This window comes from Necator americanus, chromosome III, assembly GCF_031761385.1.
Source record: "Necator americanus strain Aroian chromosome III, whole genome shotgun sequence".
Taxonomy (NCBI): domain Eukaryota; kingdom Metazoa; phylum Nematoda; class Chromadorea; order Rhabditida; family Ancylostomatidae; genus Necator; species Necator americanus.
The window spans coordinates 26,145,674-26,157,759 of NC_087373.1; the positions used below are offsets into that span (position 1 = coordinate 26,145,674).

The 12,086-nt window shown below is 42.2% G+C and overlaps 2 protein-coding genes across 4 annotated transcripts; both read right to left on the reverse strand.

Moving 5' to 3' along the window:
• Window positions 1-4: 4 nt before the first annotated feature.
• On the reverse strand, window positions 5-10,957 carry RB195_010967 (uncharacterized protein; the record flags this gene model as incomplete). Of its 3 annotated transcripts, XM_064192188.1 has the most annotated exons (13): window positions 5-1,108; window positions 1,173-2,205; window positions 2,439-2,934; window positions 6,560-6,682; window positions 7,544-7,741; window positions 8,651-8,741; window positions 8,814-8,881; window positions 8,947-9,052; window positions 9,695-9,835; window positions 10,221-10,322; window positions 10,387-10,517; window positions 10,574-10,670; window positions 10,745-10,957. In XM_064192188.1, the coding sequence occupies 13 exons, from the start codon at window positions 10,955-10,957 to the stop codon at window positions 5-7; spliced, it is 3,903 nt and encodes a 1,300-aa protein (XP_064049770.1). The 3 variants fall into 3 exon arrangements, with proteins under 3 accessions (XP_064049770.1, XP_064049771.1, XP_013302416.2); XM_013446962.2 differs by lacking the exons at window positions 5-1,108; window positions 1,173-2,205; window positions 2,439-2,934 and having other exon boundaries at window positions 6,486-6,682; XM_064192187.1 differs by lacking the exons at window positions 2,439-2,934; window positions 6,560-6,682; window positions 7,544-7,741; ... (6 more) ...; window positions 10,574-10,670; window positions 10,745-10,957 and having other exon boundaries at window positions 1,173-2,018.
• Window positions 2,429-2,818, reverse strand: RB195_010968 (uncharacterized protein; the record flags this gene model as incomplete). The annotated part of the gene is made up of 1 exon (XM_064192189.1): window positions 2,429-2,818. The coding sequence occupies one exon, from the start codon at window positions 2,816-2,818 to the stop codon at window positions 2,429-2,431; it is 390 nt and encodes a 129-aa protein (XP_064049772.1).
• Window positions 10,958-12,086: the final 1,129 nt, after the last annotated feature.

Below are 12,086 nucleotides of genomic sequence, written 5' to 3' on the forward strand. Positions count from 1 at the left end.
TTGATCACCTTGACTCCCGTTGATCTTCGAACTGGTCGAGCGGGCGCCAGTAATTCTTCCATTTGTCCCGATCGCGTGCCAGAGTAGCCCAGTGGTTCCTCCTTTCGCGTGGGACACGAAGAGCATCATATTTTTCTTTCAAGGACTTCGTGAAGAAATCTGACCATCGGGTCGGCGGTCTTCCTGTAGTGCGCTTAATATCGCGGGGAACCCAGTCGCTCACGGCTCTGGTCCAACGGTTGTCTTCAAAGCGCATCACGTGTCCGGCCCACCTTATTTTACTTTCCTTGGCAAACGCGGCGGCGTCTCTAATCTTCGATCGCTGACGTAGGAGAGAACTTCGAATCCCGTCCCTCACTTGCGTGAAACGGGATACTCCTAGCATCACTCTCTCAATTGCGCGTTCAATGACGCTCACCGCGTTTTCTTCCTGCTTGCGAAATGCCCAGGTTTCCGAAGCATAGGTCAAAGCAGGAAGTACGGTGGTGTTGAAGAGGTGAGCACGGAGCCGGGTGTTCCTGGTCTTCTTCACTACATCCTCGATGCTCTTGTACGCTCCCCAAGCCGCTCGTCTCCTCCTGCCCAGCTCGGGGGTCAGGTCGTTCATCATGTTCAGTTCCCGACCCAGATAAACGTAGCTGGTGCATTCGGATATGTTCGTTCCGTTGAGCGTGAATGGGGCATCCGAGACCAATCCGTCCCGCATGAACATCGTCTTTTGTATATTCAGCTGAAGACCGATGGATCCACATGTTTCGTCGAATTCGGTCAGCATTCGTTCCGCTTGGCTGGTGCTAGGTGTTATCAGTACGATGTCATCAGCAAAGCGCAAATGGTGTAGCTGCCGACCATCAACCTTCACTCCCATGTCGTCCCATTCCAATTTTCGCATTGCGTTCTCGAGGGTGGCTGTGAATATTTTGGGTGAAATTGTATCACCCTGTCGGACCCTCCTTTTCACCTCAATGATGATGTTCTTGTAGAATGGCGAAATTCCGGTCGTGAAGTTACTGTACAACTCTCGAAGTACCTTTATGTACTGAGTAGGGACGCCTTGGTTGTCCAAGGCTTCCACGACCGCTTTCGTCTCAACCGAGTCGAAGGCCTTCTTTAAGTCGATGTAGGTGAGACAGAGCGGCCTTCTGTCTCACCTACATCGACTCTCGTGATACCTCGATGAGTTTCGAAACAGTGTGAATGTGGTCAATCGTGCTGAATCCTTTTCGAAACCCTGCTTGCTCGCATGGCTGTCCTTCATCCAAGACTTTTTCAATCCTATTAAGGATTACTCTTGTAAAGAGCTTGTAGATGACGGGCAGTAGGCAGATTGGACTATAGTTGCCGATGTCATGTGGATCTCCCTTTTTATACAACAACACGGTCTTGCTGGTCTTCCACTGTTTAGGAACCTTGCATTCCGACAGATAACGTGTAAAGAGCCTCGCCAGGGTATTGATGAGTACTGGCGGAAGGCTCTTCAGGTGTTCTGGTCTTATTCTGTCGGGACCGGGTGCCGTACGATTTCTTACCGACATGATAGTATATCGTATTTCGGACGGGAGAACCTCTGGAATGACTTGTCCATCTTCCCTCAGATGGTGAGGAGGCAAGTGGACATGGCTGTCGAAGAGATCAGAGTAGAAGTCGTAGATGATTTTCTCCATTCCCCTTCTCGATGCAATGGTTGTTCCCTTCGGGTTCCGGAGAGCAGTCATCCTCGTCTTGCGACTGGCGAAGTCTCGACAGGCATAGCGGATGCTTTTCCCCGCCTCTGCAGCTTCAGCCAGCACTTCTGCTCTTCTCTCTCTAAGGTCTTCCTTTATCGCCTCTCTGCAAAGCCTTGCGAGCTCGGACGTGAGTTCTTGGTTCCCTGCAGTTCGTGCTGCTCCACGCTGGCGTATCAGCCCAAGAGTTTGAAGAGACAGGCGCCTCTTGGTATTTTTAAAACTCTCAGCCTTCTTCGCGCAGTCGTGAAGGTGTTCAACAAGCCGGTCATATTCCTCGTCGATGTTGTTCATTGCGGAATCTTCCCAAAAGCCGGCTAGCGTAGCGAAGAGATCCCAGTTGATGGTAGTCCTGGGATTTCTCTCTCTGAACTTGGCGGCTTTCTCTGCTCTCCTTGTGAAGGAAAATCTTCCTTGGAGGAGGCGATGGTCCGATCCCGTATAGAACTTTGGTACAACACTGACGTCCGTCAGGCAGAACCTTTTACCGGGTGACTCCCAGGTCCAGCGTAGAGAGGGGAGGGCTTCTGGAATTGCGAGTTCCCATGGATGGTCTTAGTCGTCATGATGAACATGGAGAGCCTCTCCCCTTGGTCGTTCCATTGTAGGCCGTGGGTCCAGATGTGAAGTTCTTCCGGCGTTCTTCTTGGGCCAACCTTAGCGTTGAAATCGCCAATTATGACCTTGTAGAAGACATGATCTTCTCAGTAGAACTTCTCCAGGTCCATATAGAAAGCTTCGACTTCTTCTTCTTCGTAGCTTGATGTTGGAGCGTAAGCGACAAAGATAGTCAAAGCTGGTATTGGGCTACATCTTCTCATACGCAGACGTCCGATTCGGGTCGTAAGTTGTTCAAAAGAGTCGATGTTCTTTGCCATACTCGTGTTGACGAGGACGCCAACTCCACCAACACCTCTACTGTCGCATGTTCCTAAGAACAGTTCTCCAGTTTCATACACGGCGTTGAAAGGGTGACGTCGTCTCGTCTCGGTCAGTCCGATGACGTCGTACTTGATCTTCTTGGCTTGCATCATCAGATCTTCGATGGCCGCTTCCGATGCAAGCGTACGTGCGTTATAAGTACAGATCGCCATCCTAGTCCTTTTCCGTTTTGGTAGCCTACATGATTCCTGCAACCCCGTCCTACCTGGCGCTACCGTACCAGGCTTTCCTCCGGAATCAGGAGACTCTTCTCCATTACTGTGTTTTGCTTAAAAATTTTAAAACCGATGGGCAGGTTGCAAGCCTCTAGTCCCATGAGTTTCTGGGAGAACTTTCGTTCTCTCGGTGTGGACATGTGGAGCTTATTTGTTGGAGGCGACTCCAAACCGCCTTCCTTGCACCTCCCAGTCACTTGATTGCAGGCTTTTGGCTGGACCGACGTGCGGGATACAAGGATGTCATGAGCTCAGCAGAAACAGGGAGTCCATCCCCTGAATCCACCTGCGTCTCTGGGCAAGCGCAAGGTCGCTTTTAGTCCGCGATTAGCCCCCTATCCGCCACCCGGTGACGCGCTACGTAGCCTCGCGACTAACCGGCTGTGATCCCTCTAGTGAGGGAGATCCGTGGTAGTATATGATAGTCCAGCGTAATGGTGCATAAAGTTACAAAGTTTTAAAACGTAACTAAACAATTTCTGCCGGAATTACGACAAGTAAATGTAAGACGCGAGAACATCATCTTACATAATTCATTCATTCGTCTCATTACAATCTTTTCTTTAAATCTTTTCTTTCTCTTTCTTTTTCACAAGAAACAGACCTCCTTGTTCACGTAAGTTCTTTAAAAGTAGAACTATTGCACACAATGTTCTGTTCCTGTTCAGATATCTTATATCTATTATAAGTGGACAAGTTTTTGCAAAAACACTTAATAGCTTTGTAGTTCTACTTCAGATCTATTGTTTTAGTGGTACTCTTCTGTAAAAAAACTGTGTGTTGAAACACGGTTACACACATATTATTAGTCTTTTCTGACAGAATTAAGTGGTACAAATTTGCATTACGCTTCTTTGTGTGTTCTCTCCCCCTTCATTACGTTGCATTCCCAGGCCGTATTGGTATAGCTTTTGAGGGCCTTATGTATTGTGCGAACGTTGGTTTACTTTTACTTTTTTCTTCGTTGCTCATTTTTCATTATTTCCGTCTGGTTTTAAATGAAACGTCTGCCAGCTCAACTTCTTGCTTAACTAAATACTCCATGTCTTTAGGTGTATTCCCTCTCTCTTTCTTCACGACATGGTTCAACGCTCCACAAGATCCCCGTCCTGCTCCGCCTCAGCAAGGGTCTCGTCAATATCAAGAAGAACAGTTTCTCTCTAACATGTTTCTATATCTTGGCGTTTTCTTTGTACTATGGCTCGTATTTGTATGACTATCAGAGCAGCTTCCTTAACAAACAGACACCTCTTGGCCTACCACTGTCCTTCTCATCAAATCTTTATTAAGTTTGCTTCGAGAAATTCTATCAAGATTTAACATCGTGTATGCACTTGGTCTCAGTCGGGTATTCATTTTTTGAATATCTATTGTTGGAGCTAAGCATATATACGGTATTGTAACAAATTAGGTTCTGTCCTTCTACTAAACAATGCGACTAACTTATTGTACCTATCTTCTCTACATTTAAATGGTAATTCATAGTGTATATTTAAGAATATGTGCGTCTCTCAAATCACCTAAGGTGGCTCACTTTTCGCATAGTTGAAATCAGACAGTCCTAATCTGGATCATGAGAACTTTACACATTCCCTTTTTAGTAAGGCTTGCGGAGAACAACTCTGCAATCCTGAATTTATCACTCGAGGAAAATGAAATGAGAATCAATACGGAATTTCAGAGTTCGCGGTAGTGCCACTGCACATCCCCTGACAGTACCCATTTTATTTGCAAAGGCAAGTGTTTTGAAATAGTGAATTTATCAATCACATCCTTTCATTTTATATGAGAAATCTCGACAGTGTTGTCAACAGCGCTCATGCAGGCATTTTTCGTCTAATTTATTAAAACTCCATTGGTTAGTGGATTTCTTCTTGTTTGTTCTCTTCCCAAATTGGATGGCTCTTGTCTGTTTGGTTCCAAGATTTTAGTTCATGGTCTACCTTTCATTCGCAGTGGGAGCGGAAATTTTTTGCTTAGTTGCTCCACGTGCTGAGTCAAATACTTGCCTTTCGCTTCTATAAAGTAGTCTTTTTGACCAAGGATGGGCACCATTTGTGTCTTCTGACGTAGATCGCTTTAGGTGGCCAGATATTTCTAATTTAAAAAGAAAGATAGGAAATTATACTGTCTACAGTATGTCTGATAATAACAAAATGATAGATCATTGGATTGACATTCTGATGTTGTTGGACATGGCTTTTTTGTCCATCAAGGTGGCTTAATGTTATCGACGCAGTACTTCCTTCCTGCGCTTCTTGTTCACCAGCTAAATCCGTCTGTTATCGAGGACTACATCGAAAGATTAGGGAGATGATGATTCAGTGCTGCAACAGCTCTGTTTTGCAGTATAACGGAAATTAGCTGCTACTGGGTCAAAGGGAGAATTACCAATGCAAGAATAGAAGAAGTTCGTTAACACTACGCTCTTTCACCGGAGTGAACCAAATATCGGGAATTTTCCACGAACGCTGCCTTTAAGAAGAGAATGTGAATCCTCAGCAAATGTTCAAAAAAACTTCAGATTTGAAACCAAAGGGCAGATCTGCAATTTTTGCCCCGGTCAGGTGTTGGTTGAGAGTTCGGACGTGCTCTCCGAGCTCCCATTGATATGCTAAGGCCAATTTAATACAACGAAGGCGGTGGGTGACCCGTTGAGAGACGAACGAAAATGATGTCCTTGTGCTTATTATTCCTTGAATTGTATTTGTACATCTGTTCGTTTCGCCACGTTTTAGAAATAAAGGGATAAAAGGATAAAGTCACTGGCATATCAATCCACTTGGAATGCGCCAACGCGTTTAACTGCAATTCGTAATCGTTGAGGTTTTGGAACGCGTGTTGGCCTATACAATGACTTGCGGGGCAGGGCGATGATCGAATTAATGCCTTTGTCTTCCCAGACAAGTCTGATACCAATTTATGGACCCTAAGAGTTAAAAGCTTGTTCTGCGCTAGGGCGGTTTCGAACCATCGACCTGTGGCTACAACGGACCTCTAACATTGTGATTGTTCCACACTCAATCTTTTTTATCCTTTTAGAAATATAAAGTCGAAATTTCCTAAGCAGAAGTTTTTGAGCAATGAAGTCAAAACATTTATTTTTAGCAGTGCAAAAAAAGGAAAAATTACGTCCGTAAGGACTTTTTTCTCGGATGGCACGATTGTCCAGAAACTTGGTTTTTTTTTGTAGTTGCAACATGCTATTTATTCACACTCTAATTCCCAACACCACTTCCAAGGGACAAACAAACTTAAATATTTCTACCTAATTGAGACTTTGTAAATAACAAAAATATTGGGAATGATTGGGAGCGTAGATGCATCTGTTCAACTTCAAGTATAAAACATGTCAAAAGCAACATAAATCACAGGTTTATTTGTATAACGCACTTCATATAAAATACCGCCCCTAAAATAACAAATGTGACGGTTGGAAATCTGTTAAATACTGAATATGCTAGGCAAATTCCATTTTAATCTAAGTGATAAGGTCAATACAAAATGACCATAAATCACAACATAACTGCAACAATAAATCCTTAAACCCGGAAACATAAAATGAACTACGAAATCACCTGGCCACAGTGAGCGTTCGAGATGATTACCTCCCAATCGTAAAGTAAACAACTACGCCTACAATTGCAACAATCACTGAAAGAGCTATTAAAATTGTACATATTGAGCCAAGGTCGTCGTCTTTGGACTTAAAATTCACAATAGGAGTATCATCTAGCGGCGCACGTACAGCTTCCATCTCGTTTATCTCGAGACCCCGCTCCCAGCCTTCATCGATGTGTTCTTAAATGTTAGCGCATAAAGTTAGGACCAGACAAAGATTTGTTAATTTCAAAGAGCAACAAATCTATTGTCTTGTTCTCAAGAAAGAATTTTAAAAATCGTATAATTTTGAGGTTGAAGCAAATAATCGTGCAAGTTGCCGGTGTGGCTCCAGAATCATCTTAAATCAAGCGTTCATAAATTCCTCCGAATTTTTACATGAATATCAGATTCTGAATTATTTCACTTAAATATGTAACTGAACCGTTTATTGATAGAGCCAATTCTCCGAGGAAACTGATTACAGACGGATTTCTAAGGCACACTGAAATAATATGGGTACCAAAGGAAGAAATCACACGCTTTTTTATAACTTTATATTGATCTGCACAATCCTTATAACAACGTGTAATAATGTACTTCTATGCATTCGCGCTCTTGTACACAACGTTCATTACCGAGTTCCAGGAAAAAGATCCGAAAAGGCGCGATGATGAAATACCTAACAGTGCTGAAGGCAGTTGGCGCAACGCTTTCACCTGATTTGCTACTACAATGATATTTGTTTGCGTCAGACATTTACTTCTATAGAGAATTCTGCTTTAATAAGCTGTATAATGTCTGCGTCCACAAGCTCTCACCTTTATGTTCTAAAATCGGTCTATAACAAAATGTAATAGACATGAACATATGAGAGAAAATTGTTGAGTAGCGGGTTATTGTGTGTAAGAGTAAAATAGTTGTGTTGTTTCCTCTTTCAAAATACGATTGCACCACTCCTCAAACTTGAAGAAAACTTGAGAAAAAAACTTGACTACCCACTGGCGTGTTTTCGAATTAGACGCTGAGAGAAAAGGATTGGCTTGAAATGCAGAAACCTACCCAGATTTGTTTTCAATCCAATCAATTCATCGAAATTTTTCTGGGCGTCCTCGATAGTATCGGCTTCGAATAAGTAGTCTGATAGCAGAATGGCAGGGTGAGTGTGAAGAACAGTTGTAGCGGGACGGGGCATTTGATGCACGGAGCAAGGTGCCGCGCTGCTCTCCTCCACGACATCCATTGATTCATATTGTAGCTCTTAAGAATCTATCTAAGTAAGACTGAACCAAAGGTATTGATCACTTATAAGCCAACAGGAAACAAGATACAACGATTGTGTAGGAAGTTCCCAGAATGCTTTATTTTATTTCGCAGCATATCCCGCTACCCTGCATTAGCGAAGCTAAATGCAAGGTAACGAGGACTTTTGACTTTTTGGGGGACTCAAAGGAAGACTTTTGCAAGGTAGTAGAACGCAGAGAGAAACGTTTTTCTCTGCGTTCTACTACCTTGCAAAAATCTTCCTTTGAGTCCCCCAAAATAAGCGCTAACTATCTCATCCCCTCATTTAAAAACATCTTTCTAGTTGACTAAGTGCTGATGTTTTCTTACAAATATAAATTCTAATGGCAAATCAAACGAATTCTAGTGAAGTTTTCATTACATAGATACATGCCCCTCTTCTGGATACTGAAAACAAGATGTCCATAATGGATTAGAATGCAATGAATTTCAAATAGCAGCATAAAACAGATCAACAGAACGATTTGCGGTTTTTCCGACTTAATTTTCACAACTAAGAATATGCACAATACTTTAGGTTTCGTGAACAATCAAAGCGGCATATAGTGGGGTCAAAACCGCCTGAAGACTGCTTCAGTTGCATAAGCTCCTGCACAGGAACCGACCCCACCGACGTTCGACCATCGCCTATTGTGGGCAGAGAGGGCTAAGGACTACTAAATCGCGGCCGTTGGCTTCACCGCGTCACATCGAGCGCAGCTGTTTGTGCAACTGCACCAGCCTTCATGTCCTTCCTACCCGACAATACTTAGAATACAACAAGGCAAACTCGCATTTGCAATCCGCATCAAGAGAAAAATATAAAAGCATGTAGAATGAGGGAAAATATGACTAACAGCATTGTAATTGGTCCTCGCAACATACCTGCTCTTGCGGTCAGACTCCTAATTAAATGGTGCTTTATAGCCATTACAACCGCTCCAACTTTAGATCTCGATGGTACAGCTGCACGAATCTTCAAAATTAGCACTGTCAACCTATTTCAAATATGTTTTTCGACGTCATTCATCGTCTTCTGTAACCTCACCTCAATATCGAAAGACACCTCATGAAGGTTTGTGGCCACTTGCGGTTCGCATACATTCTCCTTGTTTTCTGCAATACAGAAACAGATAGGTCCATCCATGTGTCCATGAAACAAGATGAGAAACAAAACTGACCGCAAGCGTCTATGAACAGCTGCACTTCTACGGAATCCACCTTCTTCTTCTTCAAATCCTTAAAAAGTTGTTCCGAATCGTCACGCATTTCGCCATTGATCAGTACCTAACACGAACTTTTTTTCACCGATACTAAGAGGAATGAATATTCAAGCTTTGTGTCAATTAAGGTGGAAAAAAGTATGACTTAAAAGATTGTCATTATATTAGGAATACCACAATATTTTCGTATTTCGCTGGACAAAATCTTCGAACAGGTGGCTAATCGCAAGTGAAATGTTCGACTTCGTTATGAAGTAAACTCAAAAATTTCTGTAAAATGTTACGACGAACACTGACATGTAAACGTACGTAAAACTTTTAGACATAAAAAGTCTGCAAAAGCAATGGAACTCGAAGAAATCATGTCATGTCTGGGTTGAGAAGAAAAAAAAAACAATAGTCAACGGAATTCGAAACTGAAGAAAAGTCATTAGCACAGGAATTTGTAACCCAACAAGAGATACACAAATTCAGAACTTGCACACATTTTCTTTCCAAAAGAAAATTAAAATTTAAGATATGTGAGAGCCCAAAGACAAATAAAGCGGAAGAAAAAAAAACGAGATGAAGAAGAGTTAGTCGTTCTTTTCTAGCGGAAATACGCCGAAAATAATCCCAATCCTATTATCCGAAAGTTCAAAAGAGTCTAATTTTCACTTTCTCAAATTCTTCGTCTTCCGTGAGTGCTATGAAAAAAACTAGTTACCAGTGGGCAGTTGAGAAAATTTTCTGCAAATGGCCTAATTGAAGCCAGAAATTCTGTGAAGAAATGTGACTGTTTCGTTCGCGTTGGCACGTTCAAGCATATCCTTGCGGAGGCGTTCGATATAACCGAAATCCATTCGAGCTAGAAGACCAAAGATATGAAATGTCCGAGCGCACTTTTTTTACGTATCATAGTACCGCCAGCTAAAAATCAACATAAAAGAAATTGGTTTCAATTCCAGCTTTATTAATACAGAACATGGAAAAAAATCTAGAAAAAAAAAGCTAAATCCAAACCGGTAAAAACCACGCAAGCTGTGAATGAAGACTTCATGCCATTCAAAACAATCTTGCACATATATCAAGAAATTTCTAAATAATTCCAGGTATTTGACTGCTAATACCAAATAAATAAGAAATGCATCTGAAACATCCGTGCTTCTCCAAAAAAACATGAAGTGTTCTTTCACCTCTTTCCTGAGTAGCTAGACTAACATGTAGGAACAACAACTTTCTCGAAGACTTACCGCAGAAAAAGACACTTTTGTTGGAGAATCAGGGCCTCTACGTACGACATCAACAATAAAGCCCGTTGGCTTGCCATTTGGATACTCGTTAAAAACTAAGGCCTGCAAGGTGACTTTTCGAGAAGACCACAGAAAAAGGCGAAGAAAAGAAAAAAGTTACTCTTACCATATGATCTGAGACGGAGCTGAGGCTAAGAGTGGTCAACAAGTTAGTTGCTCTTTGGATCCTGCCTAAAGCTTTTGTAAGCATTAACTTTTGGTCGTTGAAATACTTTCTGTCTGAACACCATAGCAAGCCTGAAAAAATCACAAGAACATAAGTTCAAAATGCGTAAACGAACAGAATTCCATACCAACAACATGAACTCCTCCCGGGAGGACTCTGGTCACCTTCTCTGCATTATCTGCGATCCATTCGTCATCTAGTGTCCTACTCAAAGCATCTCCAGCCTCAAAAATTCTGTTTCAAAACGTCTACCAGGAGCAATGTGGTTGAAGAAAAAAAAATGGATGGAAGTCCTCACACCGTCAGCGGCAGTGATCGGAAGCGGGCATAGTGCGGCATGAGCGACGTGGATGTCTCCATCGGAGCAGAAGGATCCGATGAGAAAGTATGCAGCGTAAGTGAACTTCCCGTCTTTACGAGAATTTTGATGGGATTTTTGGATTGAATCCAACCAAGACTCGAGGCAGCGATCGAATATGATCATTTGTTCTAAAAGCTCTATAGCAACCATGACAAAAACTGAAGCAGAAATGCACATTTTCACAGCGAACCATAACAGGCAGTAGTTACTATGGTAACATTTAACGAAGCATCACACGTATTAACATCTAGCAGATCTTCAACTGTGAACATATATATATATATATATATATATATATATATATATATATCTTGTATTTGGAAACTAGCTAATGGGATTCCTGTGTGTGAGCAATAATAGGAGGCTAATTTTCAAACTCTTGCAATTATGAAGGGCCAGAAGTGAAAAAGGCAAGAAATTGCTGAAAACCTCTGTGATCCACCAATTTGCTTCCATAACATAAAAATTTTACAGCTTGCTTTCTTACGTTTTCATTAAACAAATTCACCACTTGTAATTCATATCCGATAACTTTGTTGTTTGTAGTGCAACTTTTGTAATTTAATGACTCAAGTGATTACGGCGCACTAAAACTACCTTTTTAAACGCAATAAACCTAAAAAAATGATCCGAGGTGCAAAAGACGACAACAGCATCTTAGGTGAAGGAGGAAAGAAAGATGTGATGAATTAGACGTCTTTCAAATGAGGGCTTGGAAACGACATTAAGATAAAAAGAAAGGTAACTGAAGAAGGACTAGCTTTCTTTACATTACAAAAATTTTATAAAATGATGGATTCGTTTTCAATAAACATTTACAAATGAAAATCCTGTGTGCACAAGAGAAAGATGGGGCGACTAACAAAATAGAAATCCTGTCGTTTCCGCCATGTCAGCTAATATATTGACTCAGCGACAAAGTAGTATCCAAAATCCTGAAACTGACCCCCAAGATTTTGCACACCCGTTTCTGACGCCATTTTTAAGGACAAAACAAGAGAATGTTGCACGCGTCTGGACAATAGATGTCCGTAGGCGCACCAAAGGTAGCAGATTCGGTCTGAAAATGTCTAACGACTACAGTCCAGGCGAAAACTAATTGATTTGTGGTACAACACGACGTGAACGGCTGGCTTCGAAGCATCACGGTCCCCAAATAGTCCCGGATGACCGCAACCGTATTATTTCAGCACAGTTAACTTAAGGGCGGAATTGAGCATTGAGCGTCCCACCCCGTCGATGCCACTGTAGGACCGTCGTAACCACAACGCAGAACGCG